This window comes from Ranitomeya imitator, chromosome 8 (assembly GCF_032444005.1).
Source record: "Ranitomeya imitator isolate aRanImi1 chromosome 8, aRanImi1.pri, whole genome shotgun sequence".
Taxonomy (NCBI): Eukaryota; Metazoa; Chordata; class Amphibia; order Anura; family Dendrobatidae; genus Ranitomeya; species Ranitomeya imitator.
Genome location: NC_091289.1, coordinates 201708255 through 201729549, shown reverse-complemented (window position 1 = coordinate 201729549; position 21295 = coordinate 201708255). Strand labels below are relative to the sequence as shown.

At 49.9% G+C, this 21295-nt stretch overlaps 1 protein-coding gene across 4 annotated transcripts in view; it reads left to right on the top strand.

Annotated features, from left to right (window-relative positions):
• The window catches only part of DMAP1 (DNA methyltransferase 1 associated protein 1), an 85734-nt gene extending 65842 nt beyond the window's left edge, over nucleotides 1-19892 (top strand). For 2 of the 4 annotated variants that reach the window (XM_069735847.1, XM_069735845.1), the window contains 3 exons: nucleotides 2407-2696; nucleotides 12885-12985; nucleotides 19406-19892. In XM_069735847.1, coding sequence (XP_069591948.1) covers nucleotides 2407-2696; nucleotides 12885-12985; nucleotides 19406-19445 — 431 coding nt within the window. In that variant the 3' untranslated portion in view covers nucleotides 19446-19892. The remainder of the gene's footprint in view (nucleotides 1-2406; nucleotides 2697-12884; nucleotides 12986-19405) is intronic. The other 2 variants (XM_069735848.1, XM_069735846.1) reach the window with 1 other exon arrangement.
• The last annotated feature ends 1403 nt before the right edge of the window (nucleotides 19893-21295 follow it).

Below are 21295 nucleotides of genomic sequence, written 5' to 3'. Positions count from 1 at the left end.
ATAATGAGGATGGGGCTTGTCCGGAGCTCCGATGATGGCGTCTGAGCGAGACAGTTACATAATGAGGATGGGGCTTGTCCGGAGCTCCGATGATGGCGTCTGAGCGAGACTGTTACATAATGAGGATGGGGCTTGTCCGGAGCTCCGATGATGGCGTCTGAGCGAGACAGTTACATAATGAGGATGGGGCTTGTCCGGAGCTCCGATGATGGCGTCTGAGCGAGACAAAGTTACATAATGAGGATGGGGCTTGTCCGGAGCTCCGATGATGGCGTCTGAGCGAGACAGTTACATAATGAGGATGGGGCTTGTCCGGAGCTCCGATGATGGCGTCTGAGCGATACAAAGTTACATAATGAGGATGGGGCTTGTCCGGAGCTCTGATGGCGTCTGAGCGAGACAAAGTTACATAATGAGGATGGGGCTTGTCCGGAGCTCCGATGATGGCGTCTGAGCGATACAAAGTTACATAATGAGGATGGGGCTTGTCCGGAGCTCCGATGATGGCGTCTGAGCGATACAAAGTTACATAATGAGGATGGGGCTTGTCCGGAGCTCCGATGATGGCGTCTGAGCGATACAAAGTTACATAATGACAGCTTCAATCTTCTCTGGAATGTTTTTCAATCCGCCATGTTTGCTTGCTGCCAGTGAATGGGACCCGTCAATTTCCATCCAGGAGTTTTGTGGATTTGACCTTCCAAACACATCTACAAAGTTATGTTGTTCCTCTGCTATTCCTCCTGGAAGCATAAGAATATAGTGACAGCCGGGAGTATAATCGTAGAGAAGCGTCACTGCTGAACATGCCTCTTTGACATGAATGGTCACACCCAGTTGTCATTTTATTGCTAGATTAGTACAAAGACTTTGCAGAGTTATCAGGAAGGATCCATGAGAGCAGACGGCGCCGGTCCTAGTCCTGCTCTCACATGCCAGGCACGTTACAGTGTATCGGTGCAGTGCGGCTGTGAGTGCGGGTCGTTAGTGTGTCGGTGCAGTGCGGCTGTGGGTGCGTGTTGTTACAGTGTGTCGGGGCAGTGCGGCTGTGGGTGCGTGTTGTTACAGTGTATCGGTGCAGTGCGGCTGTGAGTGCGGGTCGTTAGTGTGTCGGTGCAGTGCGGCTGTGAGTGCGGGTCGTTAGTGTGTCGGTGCAGTGCGGCTGTGGGTGCGTGTTGTTACAGTGTGTCGGTGCAGTGCGGCTGTGGGTGCGTGTTGTTACAGTGTATCGGTGCAGTGCGGCTGTGAGTGCGGGTCGTTAGTGTGTCGGTGCAGTGCGGCTGTGAGTGCGGGTCGTTAGTGTGTCGGTGCAGTGCGGCTGTGGGTGCGTGTTGTTACAGTGTGTCGGTGCAGTGCGGCTGTGGGTGCGTGTTGTTACAGTGTATCGGTGCAGTGCGGCTGTGAGTGCGGGTCGTTAGTGTGTCGGTGCAGTGCGGCTGTGGGTGCGTGTTGTTACAGTGTGTCGGGGCAGTGCGGCTGTGGGTGCGTGTTGTTACAGTGTGTCGGTGCAGTGCGGCTGTGGGTGCGTGTTGTTACAGTGTGTCGGTGCAGTGCGGCTGTGGGTGCGTGTTGTTACAGTGTATCGGTGCAGTGCGGGTCGTTAGTGTGTCGGTGCAGTGCGGCTGTGAGTGCGGGTCGTTAGTGTGTCGGTGCAGTGCGGCTGTGGGTGCGTGTTGTTACAGTGTGTCGGTGCAGTGCGGCTGTGAGTGCGGGTCGTTAGTGTGTCGGTGCAGTGCGGCTGTGGGTGCGTGTTGTTACAGTGTGTCGGTGCAGTGCGGCTGTGAGTGCGGGTCGTTAGTGTGTCGGTGCAGTGCGGCTGTGGGTGCGTGTTGTTACAGTGTATCGGTGCAGTGCGGCTGTGAGTGCGGGTCGTTAGTGTGTCGGTGCAGTGCGGCTGTGGGTGCGTGTTGTTACAGTGTGTCGGTGCAGTGCGGCTGTGAGTGCGGGTCCTGGACGGCGCCACCTGCTGTTTCCTGTCTGCACCTTCCCACTGTCAGGAACCATGCCGCTGTGTGAGCAGGACCGGGCAGCACAGGGCTCTGGTCACAAACCTTCCTCCACTGTCCTCGTCAGGATGGCGGCAGGGATGTGTTTTTTCTGCCTGAATTGTGCAGCAGTAGTTGGTGACCCTAATTCCCCAGAAGGACAGTGGGGCGAGGAGCTGAGTGGGACCCGTCCTGCTGAGTCAGAGGAACTAACCAGATCCCACCCAGTGCGACCAGGTGCCAGCAAGACGACAACTCTAGGAAATACAAAGCTGCACTCAGATCTTCTATAAAAGCGCAATATGGCGTCAGGACTGCGAGCCAGAGGCGTCTGTGCGGTCCCATCGCCCCCGCGACCCCTGAGACGTCTGTAACCTGTCTCCTCGTCTCTATATAACTCGTTACTCCTGATTCTCCGCAGATCTCAACCCGATGCCGACGGAGGACATCGTGCAGATGTTTAATGAGCTGCGCAGCGACCTGGTCCTGCTCTACGAGCTGAAGCAAGCCTTCTCCAACTGCGAGTACGAGCTGCAGATGCTTCGCCATCGCTTCGAGGCTTTGTCTAAGACCGGAAACGCCACCGCCACCACTGTGCCAGCAGACAGCGCCAGCGGGGACGGTCAGACACCTGTCAGCACCGAGGAGATCAAACTGGAGGTGAAGGACGCCATCATAGACGTGGTGGGGGCTCCACTGACGCCCAACTCGGTGAGTGTACCACACCCTGGTGGGAGAGGGTCCTAATGACCGGTCCATAGGGTGGGCAATGGCCGCAGTATTATAGTAATTATGTTACTGTACATAGGGGCAGTATTATGGTAGTTATATTCTTGTACATAGGAGCAGTATTATAGTAGTTATATTCTTGTACATAGGAGCAGTATTATAGTAGTTATATTCATGTACATAGGGAGCAGTATTATAGTAGTTATATTCTTGTATATAGGAGCAGTATTATAGTAGTTATATTCTTGTATATAGGAGCAGTATTATAGTAGTTATATTCTTGTACATAGGGACAGTATTATAGTAGTTATATTCTTGTACATAGGGGCAGTATTATAGTAGTTATATTCCTGTACATAGGGGCAGTATTATAGTAGTTATATTCTTGTACATAGGAGCAGTATTATAGTAGTTATATTCTTGTACATAGGAGCAGTATTATAGTAGTTATATTCTTGTACATAGGGGCAGTATTATAGTAGTTATATTCTTGTACATAGAGGGCAGTATTATAGTAGTTATATTCTTGTACATAGGAGCAGTATTATAGTAGTTATATTCTTGTATATAGGAGCAGTATTATAGTAGTTATATTCTTGTACATAGGAGCAGTATTATAGTAGTTATATTCTTGTACATAGGGGGCAGTATTATAGTAGTTATATTCTTGTACATAGGGGGCAGTATTATAGTAGTTATATTCTTGTACATAGGAGCAGTATTATAGTAGATATATTCTTGTACATAGGGGGCAGTATTATAGTAGTTATATTCTTGTATATAGGAGCAGTATTATAGTAGTTATATTCTTGTACATAGGGGCAGTATTATAGTAGTTATATTCTTGTACATAGGAGCAGTATTATAGTAGTTATATTCTTGTATATAGGAGCAGTATTATAGTAGTTATATTCTTGTACATAGGGGCAGTATTATAGTAGTTATATTTTTGTACATAGGGGCAGTATTATAGTAGTTATATTCTTGTACATAGGGGCAGTATTATAGTAGTTATATTCTTGTACATAGGAGCAGTATTATAGTAGTTATATTCTTGTACATAGGGAGCAGTATTATAGTAGTTATATTCTTGTACATAGGGGGCAGTATTATAGTAGTTATATTCTTGTACATAGGAGCAGTATTATAGTAGTTATACTGTACATAGGAGCAGTATTATAGTAGGTATATTTTTGTACATAGTGGCAGTATTATAGTAGTTATACTGTACATAGGGGCAGTATTATAGTAGTTATATTTTTGTACATAGTGGCAGTATTATAGTAGTTATATTCTTGTACATAGGAGCAGTATTATAGTAGTTATATTCTTGTACATAGGGCAGTATTATAGTAGTTATATTCTTGTACATAGGGGCAGTATTACAGTAGTTATATTCTTGTACATAGGGGCAGTATTATAGTAGTTATATTCTTGTACATAGGGGGCAGTATTATAGTAGTTATATTCTTGTACATAAGGGCAGTATTATAGTAGTTATATTGTACATAGGAGCAGTATTATAGTAGTTATATTCTTGTACATAGGAGCAGTATTATAGTAGTTATATTCTTGTACATAGGAGCAGTATTATAGTAGTTATATTCTTGTATATAGGAGCAGTATTATAGTAGTTATATTCTTGTACATAAGGACAGTATTATAGTAGTTATATTCTTGTATATAGGGGCAGTATTATAGTAGTGATATTCTTGTACATAGGAGCAGTATTATAGTAGTTATATTCTTGTACATAGGGGCAGTATTATAGTAGTAATATTCCTGTACATAGGAGCAGTATTATAGTAGTTATATTCTTGTACATAGGAGCAGTATTATAGTAATTATATTCTTGTATATAGGGGCAGTATTATAGTAGTTATATTCCTGTACATAGGGGCAGTATTATAGTAGTTATATTCTTGTATATAGGAGGCAGTATTATAGTAGTTATATTCTTGTACAGAAGGACAGTATTATAGTAGTAATATTCCTGTACATAGGAGCAGTATTATAGTAGTTATATTCTTGTATATAGGAGGCAGTATTATAGTAGTTATATTCTTGTACATAGGAGCAGTATTATAGTAGTTATATATTGTTGTATGTAGGGGCAGTATTATAGTAGTTATATTCTTGTATATAGGAGGCAGTATTATAGTAGTTATATTCTTGTATATAGGGGCAGTATTATAGTAGTTATATTCCTGTACATAGGGGCAGTATTATAGTAGTTATATTCTTGTATATAGGAGGCAGTATTATAGTAGTTATATTCTTGTACATAAGGACAGTATTATAGTAGTAATATTCCTGTACATAGGAGCAGTATTATAGTAGTTATATTCTTGTATATAGGAGGCAGTATTATAGTAGTTATATTCTTGTACATAGGAGCAGTATTATAGTAGTTATATATTGTTGTATGTAGGGGCAGTATTATAGTAGTTATATTCTTGTATATAGGAGCAGTATTATAATAGTTATATTCTTGTACATTGGAGCAGTATTATAGTAGTTATATTCTTGTACATGGGGCAGTATTATAGTAGTTATATTCTTGTACATAGGGGCAGTATTATAGTAGTTATATTCTTGTACATGGGGCAGTATTATAGTAGTTATATTCTTGTACATAGGAGTAGTATTATAGTAGTTATATTCTTGTACATAGGAGTAGTATTATAGTAGTTGTATTCTTGTACATAGGGGCAGTATTATAGTAGTTATATTCTTGTACATAGGGGCAGTATTATAGTAGTTATATTCTTGTACATAGGAGTAGTATTATAGTAGTTATATTCTTGTACATAGGGGCAGTATTATAGTAGTTGTATTCTTGTACATAGGGGCAGTATTATAGTAGTTATATTCTTGTACATAGGGGCAGTATTATAGTAGTTATATTCTTGTACATAGGAGTAGTATTATAGTAGTTATATTCTTGTACATAGGGGCAGTATTATAGTAGTTATATTCTTGTACATTGGAGCAGTATTATAGTAGTTATATTCTTGTACATGGGGCAGTATTATAGTAGTTATATTCTTGTACATAGGAGCAGTATTATAGTAGTTATATTCTTGTACATAGGAGTAGTATTATAGTAGTTATATTCTTGTACATAGGGGCAGTATTATAGTAGTTATATTCTTGTACATTGGAGCAGTATTATAGTAGTTATATTCTTGTACATGGGGCAGTATTATAGTAGTTATATTCTTGTACATAGGGGCAGTATTATAGTAGTTATATTCTTGTACATAGGAGCAGTATTATAGTAGTTATATTCTTGTACATAGGAGTAGTATTATAGTAGTTATATTCTTGTACATAGGGGCAGTATTATAGTAGTTATATTCTTGTACATTGGAGCAGTATTATAGTAGTTATATTCTTGTACATGGGGCAGTATTATAGTAGTTATATTCTTGTACATAGGGGCAGTATTATAGTAGTTATATTCTTGTACATAGGAGCAGTATTATAGTAGTTATATTCTTGTACATAGGGGCAGTATTATAGTAGTTATATTCTTGTACATAGGAGCAGTATTATAGTAGTTATATTCTTGTACATAGGAGAAGTATTATAGTAGTTATATTCTTGTACATGGGGCAGTATTATAGTAGTTATATTCTTGTACATAGGAGCAGTATTATAGTAGTTATATTCTTGTACATAGGGGACAGTATTATAGTAGTGATATTCTTGTACATAGGGGCAGTATTATAGTAGTTATATTCTTGTACATAGGGGCAGTATTATAGTAGTTATATTCTTGTACATAGGGGCGGTATTATAGTAGTTATATTCTTGTACAAAGGGCATTTTTTTTTTTTTTTTGCTTAGTTGCTTTAATTCTCCGGCGCTTTTCAGACATCGTCGCTGTCCCCAAATGCAAATAACCATTGAGCCACGGAAGGCTCCTACAGTCCAGTGTAAAATGTTGAAGTTGTTTTCTTCTTTCTCGCCTTCTTTCATGTCCTTCAGATTTTGCTTCTCCTGGTGTCTCTACTTTTATCGTCCAAATCAGGTTTTATTTAGTGAAGATTTTAGCCGTGAGATGGATTTTAGCCGTGAGATGGATTTTAGCCGTGATATTGCATCTATCACAGTGTGAGCTCCTTGGTCTCCTTACAAGCGGCCCCCTGTAATCTTGTTCCCGGGTATTCGTCCTTTGAGCCCCTTATTTCCATCTTTACAAACAGTGTGAGATGTATCAGGTGATAATGTGATGGAGTTTCATTTTATATGTTATATGCTGAGCTGCCCCCGAGCCTCGCGGACCACTTGGAAACATGTTGCTGTGTGGGGCTATCTAGAAATAATGATTTCTCCTGACTTGCAGCATATCCTCGTCTATAATCCAGATCTCGCTGCTGCTTTAAGCTCCTTCCAAAGCGAACGGCGTCCTCCGATCTGCCGATAAGGCCTGCGCACTTCAGAGATAAACGTAGACTGTATGAGGATTTCCCAAAAGATTGAAAGCGTCTTATCTATGGGCTGCAGAGGTGACATGCTCCTCCTCGCCGTCCTGCCCGGCTCCTGTTTGCCTCCTCTCCAGGCTCCTACTCGTGTGCCTTTCTGGCCTCCTCTACCTAATCCGTCTCTTGGGGATTTTTGTCTCTTTGCTCCTCTTGGGGTCCTCTTCTCTCTCCTCCTCTCCCCTGCTCCTCCTCTCGGGGGATACTCCTTTTCTGCGCTCTCGCCCGCCCTCTTCTGCTCTCTCGCCCGTCCTCCTTTTCTGCGCTCTTGCCCGTCCCCCTCTTCTGCGCTCTCACCTGTCCCCCTCCTCTGCGCTCTCGCCCGTCCCCCTCTTCTTCTCTCTCGCCCGCCCTCCTCTTCAGCTCTATCGCCCGCCCTCCTCTTCAGCTCTATCGCCCGCCCTCCTCTTCAGCTCTCTCGCCCGCCCTCCTCTTCTGCGCTCTCGCCCGCCCTCCTCTTCTGCTCTCTCGCCCATCCCCCTCTTCTTCTCTCGCCCGCCCTCCTCTTCTGCTCTCTCGCCCGCCCTCCTCTTCTGCTCTCTCGCCCGCCCTCCTTTTCTGCGCTCTCGCCCGCCCTCCTCTTCTGCTCTCTCGCCCGTCCCCCTCTTCTTCTCTCGCCCGCCCTCCTTTTCTGCGCTCTCGCCCGCCCTCCTTTTCTGCTCTCTCGCCCGCCCTCCTCTTCTGCGCTCTCGCCCACCTTCCTCTTCTGCGCTCTCGCCCACCTTCTTCTGCGCTCTTGCCCACCTTCCTCTTCTGCGCTCTTGCCCGCCTTCCTCTTCTGCGCTCTCGCCCACCTTCCTCTTCTGCGCTCTCGCCCGCCCTCCTCTTCTGCGCTCCCGCCCTCCTCTCCTGCGCTCTCGCCCACCTTCCTCTTCTGCGCTCTCGCCCGCCCTCCTCTTCTGCGCTCTCGCCCACCTTCCTCTTCTGCGCTCTCGCCCGCCCTCTTCTGCTCTCTCGCCCGTCCTCCTTTTCTGCGCTCTTGCCCGTCCCCCTCTTCTGCGCTCTCACCTGTCCCCCTCTTCTTCTCTCTCGCCCGCCCTCCTCTTCAGCTCTCTCGCCCGCCCTCCTCTTCTGCGCTCTCGCCCGCCCTCCTCTTCAGCTCTCTCGCCCGCCCTCCTCTTCAGCTCTCTCGCCCGCCCTCCTCTTCTGCGCTCTCGCCCGCCCTCCTCTTCTGCTCTCTCGCCCGTCCCCCTCTTCTTCTCTCGCCCGCCCTCCTCTTCTGCTCTCTCGCCCGCCCTCCTCTTCTGCTCTCGCCCGCCCTCCTCTTCTGCGCTCTCGCCCGCCCTCCTCTTCTGCGCTCTCGCCCGCCCTCCTCTTCTGTGCTCTCTCGCCCACCTTCCTCTTCTGCTCTCTCGTCCGTCCCCCTCTTCTGCTCTCTCGCCCGCCCTCCTTTTCTGCTCTCTCGCCCGTCCCCCTCTTCTGCTCTCTCGCCCGCCCTCCTCTTCTGCGCTCTCGCCCGCCCTCCTCTTCTGCGCTCTCGCCCGCCCTCCTCTTCTGCTCTCTCGCCCGCCCTCCTCTTCTGTGCTCTCTCGCCCACCTTCCTCTTCTGCTCTCTCGTCCGTCCCCCTCTTCTGCTCTCTCGCCCGCCCTCCTTTTCTGCTCTCTCGCCCGTCCCCCTCTTCTGCGCTCTCGCTCGCCCTCCTCTTCTGCGCTCTCGTCCGTCCCCCTCTTCTGCTCTCTCGCCCGCCCTCCTTTTCTGCTCTCTCGCCCGTCCCCCTCTTCTGCTCTCTCGCCCGCCCTCCTCTTCTGCTCTCTCGCCCGTCCCCCTCTTCTGCTCTCTCGCCCGCCCTCCTCTTCTGCTCTCTCGCCCGTCCCCCTCTTCTGCGCTCTCGCTCGCCCTCCTCTTCTGCGCTCTCGCCCGTCCCCCTCTTCTGCTCTCTCGCCCGCCCTCCTCTTCTGCTCTCTCGCCCGTCCCCCTCTTCTTCTCTCGCCCGTCCCCCTCTTCTGCTCTCTCGCCCGCCCCCCTCTCTGTAGGGCGTCCGCTCTCAGGGGTGATGGGTACAGGATGTTCTGTCATCTTCCCGTCGGGCCGAGGGAGCAGTGCAGAGGGCGTACCAGACCCGCATCAATGAGAAGACGCTGTAAATCCAGCACTGATGCCGCTGGTGGGACCGGGCACATGTGCAGCAGGACATGCAGGTGAGGAGGGTTACCTGTATGGAGACTCCTATTGGGGGTAGCACCGTTACCACCGGTCACAGCTGCAGTCTTCAGGGTTAATGTGAGGTGGTCACTGACATCTCGGGGGATTGTGATCATGCCAATTTACCACACGGTGCCTTCATTATGTGGGGGGACGCATTACATCGCCACTGACATTTACTGGTTGATTAAAGACGACACAATTAGAGTATTCCAAGACTAAAGGTCAGACGCATTCACACTGCGGCCATCGTACACCACCTCGGAAGAGTCCTTGGGGAGAATAGGGCCGGGGATGTCTCCCTTCTGCTCACAGTGGCGTCATGATTATTTGCGGGTGACGGCCCCTCTCTGTGCCCAGCAATGGTCTTATAGTGGGGTGCTCATAATTAGGAAAACACTACTAAAGCCAAAGCCATGTTGTCATCAGAGGGGTCCCCAAATTCTCTGACCCATAGGTGGCATCATGGGACCATAAATAAGCACCACCTGCACGAAGGAGTTCATCCAGAAAGCCGTCCCTGCTCTATATAAACCAGATAATGCTGAGATCAGCCTGGAAGCCCCCAGTAAGGATGTGACTGGTAGATGAGCCTCTGCCAGTGGGGTCTGCATTGTGAGATGGCAGGGTCTGGAGAGGAGGACATAGGAGCCTTTTGGGAGTAGGACATGAGGAGGCAGGAGGATGGAGGAGCCTGGCGGGAGTAGGACATGGAGGCAGGAGGATGGAGGAGCCTGGCGGGAGTAGGACATGAGGAGGAAGGAGGAGCCTGGCGGGAGTAGGACATGAGGAGGAAGGAGGAGCCTGGTGGGAGTAGGACATGAGGAGGAAGGAGGAGCCTGGCGGGAGTAGGACATGAGGAGGAAGGAGGAGCCTGGCGGGAGTAGGACATGAGGAGGCAGGAGGATGGAGGAGCCTGGTGGGAGTAGGACATGATGAGGAAGGAGGAACCTGGTGGGAGTAGGACATGAGGAGGCAGGAGGATGGAGGAGCCTGGTGGGAGTAGGACATGAGGAGGAAGGAGGAGCCTGGCAGGAGTAGGACATGAGGACAGGGGAGCCTGGCGGGAGTAGGACATGAGGAGGATGGAGGAGCCTGGCGAGAGTAGGACATGAGGAGGATGGAGGAGCCTGGCGGGAGTAGGACATGAGGAGGACGGAGTAGCCTGGCGGGAGTAGGACATGAGGAGGCAGGAGGAGCCTGGCGGGAGTAGGACATGAGGAGGCAGGAGGAGCCTGGCGGGAGTAGGACATGAGGAGGACGGAGTAGCCTGGCGGGAGTAGGACATGAGGAGGCAGGAGGAGCCTGGCGGGAGTAGGACATGAGGAGGAAGGAGGAGCCTGGCGGGAGTAGGACATGAGGAGGAAGGAGGAGCCTGGCGGGAGTAGGACATGAGGAGGAAGGAGGAGCCTGGCGGGAGTAGGACATGAGGAGGAAGGAGGAGCCTGGCGGGAGTAGGACATGAGGAGGCAGGAGGATGGAGGAGCCTGGTGGGAGTAGGACATGATGAGGAAGGAGGAACCTGGTGGGAGTAGGACATGAGGAGGCAGGAGGATGGAGGAGCCTGGTGGGAGTAGGACATGGAGGCAGGAGGATGGCGGAGCCTGGCGGGAGTAGGACATGAGGAGGACGGAGTAGCCTGGCGGGAGTAGGACATGAGGAGGCAGGAGGAGCCTGGCGGGAGTAGGACATGAGGAGGCAGGAGGAGCCTGGCGGGAGTAGGACATGAGGAGGACGGAGTAGCCTGGCGGGAGTAGGACATGAGGAGGACGGAGTAGCCTGGCGGGAGTAGGACATGAGGAGGCAGGAGGAGCCTGGCAGGAGTAGAGCATGAGGAGGACAGAGGAGCCTGGCGGGAGTATGACATGAGGAGGACAGGGGAGCCTGGTGGGAGTAGGACATGAGGAGGATGGAGGAGCCTGGCGGGAGTAGGACATGAGGAGGATGGAGGAGCCTGGCGGGAGTATGACATGAGGAGGACAGGGGAGCCTGGCGGGAGTAGGACATAAGGAGTATGGAGGAGCCTGGTGAGAGGAGGACGGAGGAGCCTGGTGGGAGTAAGACATGAGGATGGAGGAGGATGGAGGCATAGGGCTGGAGTAGGACGGAGGAGCCTTGTGGAAGCAGGACACGAAGAGGGAGGAGGATGTGAGAATTGAGGAGCCTGGCGGGAGGAGGACAGAGGAGCCTGGCTGGAGGAGGACATGAGGATGGAGGAGCCTGGCGGGAGGATCACATAGGAGCCTGGCGGGAGTAGGACATGAGGAGGCAGGAGGAGCCTGGCGGGAGTAGGACATGAGGAGGCAGGAGGAGCCTGGCGGGAGTAGGACATGAGGAGGACGGAGTAGCCTGGCGGGAGTAGGACATGAGGAGGACGGAGTAGCCTGGCGGGAGTAGGACATGAGGAGGCAGGAGGAGCCTGGCAGGAGTAGAGCATGAGGAGGACAGAGGAGCCTGGCGGGAGTATGACATGAGGAGGACAGGGGAGCCTGGTGGGAGTAGGACATGAGGAGGATGGAGGAGCCTGGCGGGAGTAGGACATGAGGAGGATGGAGGAGCCTGGCGGGAGTATGACATGAGGAGGACAGGGGAGCCTGGCGGGAGTAGGACATAAGGAGTATGGAGGAGCCTGGTGAGAGGAGGTCGGAGGAGCCTGGTGGGAGTAAGACATGAGGATGGAGGAGGATGGAGGCATAGGGCTGGAGTAGGACGGAGGAGCCTTGTGGAAGCAGGACACGAAGAGGGAGGAGGATGTGAGAATTGAGGAGCCTGGCGGGAGGAGGACAGAGGAGCCTGGCTGGAGGAGGACATGAGGATGGAGGAGCCTGGCGGGAGGATCACATAGGAGCCTGGCGGGAGTAGGACATGAGGAGGGAAGAGGGCGGAGGAGCCTGGCGGGAGGAGTCTGTGTGACGTGTGGAGCCTGGAAGGGGATAGAAGAATCTTTGGATTGTTGGATAGAGTTATGCTTCTTCCTATAATTTTTGTATAATCGCCGGGATGTGATCCCACCCCACCCACATCACTGTAGCCTTCGTTAATGCCCGTCTTGATCTTTGTCCCCAACTTTTCATTTTGCTACTTTTGTACAGATGAGATTTGCTTTTGGGCTTGAGGCATCGGTTTCCTTCCCATGATTCATTGCTTATGGTCTTGAATTGAATTGAGATAAGGCATTTACTGGCCCTGATGGGTTTTCTGAGCCCCCTCTGGGGGAGGCTGAGGGTCTCTTGTGCCGAGTTTACTTCCGTGCTGCACTTGGTCCGGTTACTCCAGATTATAACGGCGTTTGATTTGATAAACTCACTCCAGTTCTGTCCCTAATGAGTTGTCTGTCCCAGAATGCCTCACACTGCAGGCCTTTGTTCCCACTCTCAGAAGTCGGCCCACTAATGGGCAAATGCAGAAGACCCCCGCTCTGTGAAGTCCACGTCTGAGAGTCGGAATTAAGACTCTTCAGCTTTCTGTGCCGCTATCCCACCAGCTCTGTGTTTTCTGAGCTGAAGTTTCATTGTTGAGATCAATCGTCTTCTGTTCCAGACGGAGGTAAAGGGTGTGAATAGAAAGAGGGGAGACCCTCACTCGATGCAACCGAATTGTCCTCTCATCACTGCGCTGAACAACGCTGCTGGAATTGTCCGGTAAGAATTACAGAATGTTGGGGAAAATCGCTGTCAAACGTATGACGGCATTTTCTGTATGTGCCCCCTCGTCTCTGGACTGTTCCTCTACCTGCGTCCCCTTATCTGTGGACGACTCCTCTACCTACAGTACGTCTCCTTATCTGTGGACGACTCCTCTACCTGCGTCCCCTTATCTGTGGACGGCTCCTCTACCTGCGTCCCCTTATCTGTGGACGGTTCCTCTACCTGCGTCCTCTTATCTGTGGACGGCTCCTCTACCTGCGTCCCCTTATCTGTGGACGGCTCCTCTACCTGCGTCCCCTTATCTGTGGACGACTCCTCTACCTACAGTACGTCTCCTTATCTGTGGACGACTCCTCTACCTGCGTCCCCTTATCTGTGGACGGCTCCTCTACCTGCGTCCCCTTATCTGTGGACGGTTCCTCTACCTGCGTCTCCTTATCTGTGGACAACTCCTCTACCTGCGTCTCCTTATCTGTGGACGGTTCCTCTACCTGCGTCCCCTTATCTGTGGACGGCTCCTCTACCTGCGTCCCCTTATCTGTGGACGGCTCCTCTACCTGCGTCCCCTTATCTGTGGACGGTTCCTCTACCTGCGTCCCCTTATCTGTGGACGACTCCTCTACCTGCGTCCTCTTATCTGTGGACGGCTCCTCTACCTGCGTCCCCTTATCTGTGGACGGCTCCTCTACCTGCGTCCCCTTATCTGTGGACGGCTCCTCTACCTGCGTCCCCTTATCTGTGGACGGCTCCTCTACCTGCGTCCCCTTATCTGTGGACGGCTCCTCTACCTGCGTCCCCTTATCTGTGGACGGCTCCTCTACCTGCGTCCCCTTATCTGTGGACGGCTCCTCTTCCTGCGTCTCCTTATCTGTGGACGGCTCCTCTACCTGCGTCTCCTTATCTGTGGACGGCTCCTCTACCTGCGTCCTCTTATCTGTGGACGGTTCCTCTACCTGCGTCTCCTTATCTGTGGACGGCTCCTCTACCTGCGTCTCCTTATCTGTGGACGGTTCCTCTACCTGCGTCCCCTTATCTGTGGACGGTTCCTCTACCTGCGTCCCCTTATCTGTGGACGGTTCCTCTACCTGCGTCTCCTTATCTGTGGACGGTTCCTCTACCTGCGTCTCCTTATCTGTGGACGACTCCTCTACCTGCGTCTCCTTATCTGTGGACGGTTCCTCTACCTGCGTCTCCTTATCTGTGGACGGTTCCTCTACCTGCGTCTCCTTATCTGTGGACGACTCCTCTACCTGCGTCTCCTTATCTGTGGACGGTTCCTCTACCTGCGTCTCCTTATCTGTGGACGGTTCCTCTACCTGCGTCTCCTTATCTGTGGACGGTTCCTCTACCTGCGTCCCCTTATCTGTGGACGACGACTCTACCTGCGTCCCCTTATCTGTGGATGTCGCCTTTACCTGCGTCCCCTTATCTGTGGATGTCGCCTTTACCTGCGTCCCCTTATCTGTGGACGGCTCCTCTACCTGCGTCCCCTTATCTGTGGACGGCTCCTCTACCTGCGTCTCCTTATCTGTGGACGGCTCCTCTACCTGCGTCCCCTTATCTGTGGATGGCTCCTCTACCTGCGTCCCCTTATCTGTGGACGGCTCCTCTACCTGCGTCTCCTTATCTGTGGACGGTTCCTCTACCTGCGTCTCCTTATCTGTGGACGGCTCCTCTACCTGCGTCTCCTTATCTGTGGACGGCTCCTCTACCTGCGTCCCCTTATCTGTGGACGGCTCCTCTACCTGCGTCTCCTTATCTGTGGACGGTTCCTCTACCTGCGTCTCCTTATCTGTGGACGGTTCCTCTACCTGCGTCTCCTTATCTGTGGACGGTTCCTCTACCTGCGTCCCCTTATCTGTGGACGGTTCCTCTACCTGCGTCCTCTTATCTGTGGACGGTTCCTCTACCTGCGTCTCCTTATCTGTGGACGGTTCCTCTACCTGCGTCTCCTTATCTGTGGACGGTTCCTCTACCTGCGTCTCCTTATCTGTGGACGGTTCCTCTACCTGCGTCTCCTTATCTGTGGACGGTTCCTCTACCTGCGTCTCCTTATCTGTGGACGGCTCCTCTACCTGCGTCTCCTTATCTGTGGACGGTTCCTCTACCTGCGTCTCCTTATCTGTGGACGGTTCCTCTACCTGCGTCTCCTTATCTGTGGACGGTTCCTCTACCTGCGTCTCCTTATCTGTGGACGGTTCCTCTACCTGCGTCTCCTTATCTGTGGACGGTTCCTCTACCTGCGTCTCCTTATCTGTGGACGGTTCCTCTACCTGCGTCCCCTTATCTGTGGACGGCTCCTCTACCTGCGTCTCCTTATCTGTGGACGGCTCCTCTACCTGCGTCTCCTTATCTGTGGACGGTTCCTCTACCTGCGTCCCCTTATCTGTGGACGGTTCCTCTACCTCTGTCTCCTTATCTGTGGACGGTTCCTCTACCTGCGTCTCCTTATCTGTGGACGGTTCCTCTACCTGCGTCTCCTTATCTGTGGACGGTTCCTCTACCTGCGTCTCCTTATCTGTGGACGGTTCCTCTACCTGCGTCTCCTTATCTGTGGACGGTTCCTCTACCTGCGTCCCCTTATCTGTGGACGGTTCCTCTACCTGCGTCTCCTTATCTGTGGACGGCTCCTCTACCTGCGTCTCCTTATCTGTGGACGGTTCCTCTACCTGCGTCCCCTTGTCTCTGGATGGCGCCTTTACCTGCGCCGCCTCCTCTTCTCTGGATGTTGCCTCTAACATGTTAGCATAGGTCCCCAGCAACAGGAGATCGCTTTGTCGTTAGCTGCTGTGTCGCTTCCAAACAGAAAACTGGTGTGAACAGGCGCAGTCAGTCTTTTGTTATTTACAATCTATTACTCCCTGTTATCAGCCATTACTGGGGGAGGAGCCTACAATCTATTACTCCCTGTTATCAGCCATTACTGGGGGAGGAGACTACAATCTATTACTCCCTGTTATCAGCCATTACTGGGGGAGGAGACTGCAATCTATTACTCCCTGTTATCAGCCATTACTGGGGGAGGAGACTACAATCTATTACTCCCTGTTATCAACCATTACTGGGGGGAGACTACAGTCTATTACTCCCTGTTATCAACCATTACTGGGGAGGAGACTACAATCTATTACTCCCTGTTATCAGCCATTACTGGGGAGGAGACTACAGTCTATTACTCCCTGTTATCAGCCATTACTGGGGAGGAGACTGCAATCTATTACTCCCTGTTATCAGCCATTTCTGGGGGAGGAGACTACAATCTATTACTCCCTGTTATCAACCATTACTGGGGGGAGGAGACTACAATCTATTACTCCCTGTTATCAACCATTACTGGGGGGAGACTACAATCTATTACTCCCTGTTATCAGCCATTACTGGGGGAGGAGCCTACAATCTATTACTCCCTGTTATCAGCCATTACTGGGGGAGGAGACTACAATCTATTACTCCCTGTTATCAGCCACTACTGGGGGAGGAGACTGCAATCTATTACTCCCTGTTATCAGCCATTACTGGGGGAGGAGACTACAATCTATTACTCCCTGTTATCAGCCATTACTGGGGAGGAGACTACAATCTATTACTCCCTGTTATCAGCCATTACTGGGGAGGAGACTACAATCTATTACTCCCTGTTATCAGCCATTACTGGGGGAGGAGCCTACAATCTATTACTCCCTGTTATCAGCCATTACTGGGGGAGGAGACTACAATCTATTACTCCCTGTTATCAGCCACTACTGGGGGAGGAGACTACAATCTATTACTCCCTGTTATCAGCCATTACTGGGGAGGAGACTACAATCTATTACTCCCTGTTATCAGCCATTACTGGGGAGGAGACTACAATCTATTACTCCCTGTTATCAGCCATTACTGGGGGAGGAGACTACAATCTATTACTCCCTGTTATCAGTCATTACTGGGGGAGGAGACTACAATCTATTACTCCCTGTTATCAGCCATTACTGGGGGAGGAGACTACAATCTATTACTCCCTGTTATCAGCCATTATAAGGTGGAGGTGGCTACAATCTATTACTCCCTGTTATCAGTCATTACTGGGGGAGGAGACTACAATCTATTACTCCCTGTTATCAGCCATTACTGGGGAGGAGACTACAATCTATTACTCCCTGTTATCAGCCATTACTGGGGGAGGAGACTGTAGGACAGGAGACCACAATCTATTACTCCCTGTTATCAGCCACTACTGGGGGAGGAGACTACAATCTATTACTCCCTGTTATCAGCCATTACTGGGGAGGAGACTACAATCTATTACTCCCTGTTATCAGCCATTACTGGGGAGGAGACTACAATCTATTACTCCCTGTTATCAGCCATTACTGGGGGAGGAGACTACAATCTATTACTCCCTGTTATCAGTCATTACTGGGGGAGGAGACTACAATCTATTACTCCCTGTTATCAGCCATTACTGGGGAGGAGACTGTAGGACAGGAGACCACAATCTATTACTCCCTGTTATCAGCCACTACTGGGGGAGGAGACTACAATCTATTACTCCCTGTTATCAGCCATTACTGGGGAGGAGACTACAATCTATTACTCCCTGTTATCAGCCATTACTGGGGAGGAGACTACAATCTATTACTCCCTGTTATCAGCCATTACTGGGGGAGGAGACTACAATCTATTACTCCCTGTTATCAGCCATTACTGGGGAGGAGACTACAATCTATTACTCCTTGGTATCAACCATTACTGGGGGGAGACTACAGTCTATTACTCCCTGTTATCAACCATTACTGGGGAGGAGACTGCAATCTATTACTCCCTGTTATCAGCCATTTCTGGGGGAGGAGACTACAATCTATTACTCCCTGTTATCAACCATTACTGGGGGGAGGAGACTACAATCTATTACTCCCTGTTATCAGCCATTACTGGGGGAGGAGCCTACAATCTATTACTCCCTGTTATCAGCCATTACTGGGGGAGGAGACTACAATCTATTACTCCCTGTTATCAGCCACTACTGGGGGAGGAGACTGCAATCTATTACTCCCTGTTATCAGCCATTACTGGGGGAGGAGACTACAATCTATTACTCCCTGTTATCAGCCATTACTGGGGGAGGAGACTACAATCTATTACTCCCTGTTATCAGTCATTACTGGGGGAGGAGACTACAATCTATTACTCCCTGTTATCAGCCATTACTGGGGAGGAGACTGTAGGACAGGAGACCACAATCTATTACTCCCTGTTATCAGCCACTACTGGGGGAGGAGACTACAATCTATTACTCCCTGTTATCAGCCATTACTGGGGAGGAGACTACAATCTATTACTCCCTGTTATCAGCCATTACTGGGGAGGAGACTACAATCTATTACTCCCTGTTATCAGCCATTACTGGGGAGGAGACTACAATCTATTACTCCCTGTTATCAGCCATTACTGGGGGAGGAGACTACAATCTATTACTCCCTGTTATCAGCCATTACTGGGGGAGGAGACTACAATCTATTACTCCCTGTTATCAGCCATTACTGGGGGAGGAGACTGTAGGACAGGACACTACAATCTATTACTCCCTGTTATCAGCCATTACTGGGGGAGGAGACTGTAGGACAGGAGACCACAATCTATTACTCCCTGTTATCAGCCATTACTGGCGGAGGTGACTGTAGGACAGGAGACTACTATCTATTACTCCCGGTTATAGGCCATTACTGGCGGAGGTGACTGTAGGACAGGAGACCACAATCTATTACTCCCTGTTATCAGCCATTACTGGCGGAGGTGACTGTAGGACAGGAGCCTACAATCTATTACTCCCTGTTATCAGCCATTACTGGGGGAGGTGACTGTAGGACAGGAGCCTACAATCTATTACTCCCTGTTATCAGCCATTACTGGGGGAGGAGCCTACAATCTATTACTCCCTGTTATCAGCCATTACTGGGGGAGGTGACTGTAGGACAGGAGACTACAATCTATTACTCCCTGTTATCAGCCATTACTGGCGGAGGTGACTGTAGGACAGGAGCCTACAATCTATTACTCCCTGTTATCAGCCATTACTCTTTCGATGAGATGTACATGGAAATCCCAATTCTCAGTCCTGAATTTATATCAGAGTTTTTTTGTTTCTCCGTCACCTCTTTGCTTTGGTCTTTACAGCTGTTCTCACATTCTGTTCATGCACCAGGATGTGCAGGATGAGCATATATGTAGGTAGCGGGACTCTGTGATTAATGAGATTGGGATTTCGCCAGGATCTTGTTTTAGCCCTGAGTTATAAGGGAGTGGGGTCTTCACTCCTGCAGCCGATCTTTTATCCATCATGTTGCCCCCCCGGTGTCATGTGTCCGGGGCGGAGGACGTCGGGTTTGTACATTCTGATAAGTTTTCTTCTGTTTTTCTCCTTTGTGTTCACAGCGGAAGAGGAGAGAATCGGCCTCGAGTTCCTCGTCCGTGAAGAAGATGAAGAAGCCTTGAGGGTCTTGGCGCAGGGACCAGTGAACGTTTGGGTCGGCTCCAGCGTCTGTGCGGCTGCCGGGAGATGATGACATTTTGCATCCAGAGATTTTAGTTCATGTAAATATTTATGTTTGCGATTAGATAATGAGATGGAACGGACGCGATTCCTGCAGTGCGGACACCACTGTGCGTGGGGAGCAGCATGCCTACTCTGCATGGGACAGATTTGGGGAAAGTCTGTGCACCCTCTATACTCGGTGCTCACTGTCTGCTGGAGCAAAAACTTCTCAAACTTTGCCCACTTTTAATTTCCCCTCCCACAGCAGACTCTTGTCAGGTTCATGCGGTGCATGATACGGATTTCCATCCAGAAATTAAAATGCAAAACGGTGGTTGGACTGTTGCATCATGGGAGATTAATAAAATAGAAAACTTGACACCTGCATTATTTCTGGTAGAGAAATATTTACTGCGAAATGTCAAAGCTCTCATATCCGAAATAGACAGACTGAGCTTCTAGAGTAAATATCCTCAGAGATCAGCGGTGACATCACTGAGAATGTCTCCTATCCATCACCAGAGATCAGCGGTGACATCACTGAGAATGCCTCCTATCCGTCACCAGAGATCAGCGGTGACATCACTGAGAATGTCTCCTATCCATCACCGGAGATCAGAGGTGACATCACTGAGAATGCCTCCTATCCATCACCAGAGATCAGCGGTGACATCACTGAGAATGCCTCCTATCCATCACCAGAGATCAGAGGTGACATCACTGAGAATGCCTCCTATCCGTCACCAGAGATCAGCGGTGACATCACTGAGAATGTCTCCTATCCATCACCGGAGATCAGAGGTGACATCACTGAGAATGCCTCCTATCCATCACCAGAGATCAGCGGTGACATCACTGAGAATGTCTCCTATCCATCACTGCAGATCAGCGGTGACATCACTGAGAATGTCTCCTATCCATCACCAGAGATCAGAGGTGACATCACTGAGAATGCCTCCTATCCATCACCAGAGATCAGCGGTGACATCACTGAGAATGCCTCCTATCCATCACCAGAGATCAGCGGTGACATCACTGAGAATGCCTCCTATCCATCACCAGAGATCAGCGGTGACATCACTGAGAATGCCTCCTATCCATCACCAGAGATCAGCGGTGACATCACTGAGAATGTCTCCTATCCATCACCAGAGATCAGAGGTGACATCACTGAGAATGTCTCCTATCCATCACCAGAGATCAGAGGTGACATCACTGAGAATGTCTCCTATCCATCACCAGAGATCAGCGGTGACATCACTGAGAATGTCTCCTATCCATCACCAGAGATCAGCGGTGACATCACTGAGAATGCCTCCTATCCATCACCAGAGATCAGCGGTGACATCACTGAGAATGTCTCCTATCCATCACCAGAGATCAGCGGTGACATCACTGAGAATGCCTCCTATCCATCACCAGAGATCAGAGGTGACATCACTGGGAATGCCTCCTATCCATCACCAGAGATCAGAGGTGACATCACTGAGAATGTCTCCTATCCATCACCAGAGATCAGCGGTGACATCACTGAGAATGCCTCCTATCCGTCACCAGAGATCAGCGGTGACATCACTGAGAATGCCTCCTATCCGTCACCAGAGATCAGAGGTGACATCACTGAGAATGCCTCCTATGCGTCACCAGAGATCAGAGGTGACATCACTGAGAATGCCTCCTATCCGTCACCAGAGATCAGCGGTGACATCACTGAGAATGCCTCCTATCCGTCACCAGAGATCAGAGGTGACATCACTGAGAATGTCTCCTATCCATCACTAGAGATCAGC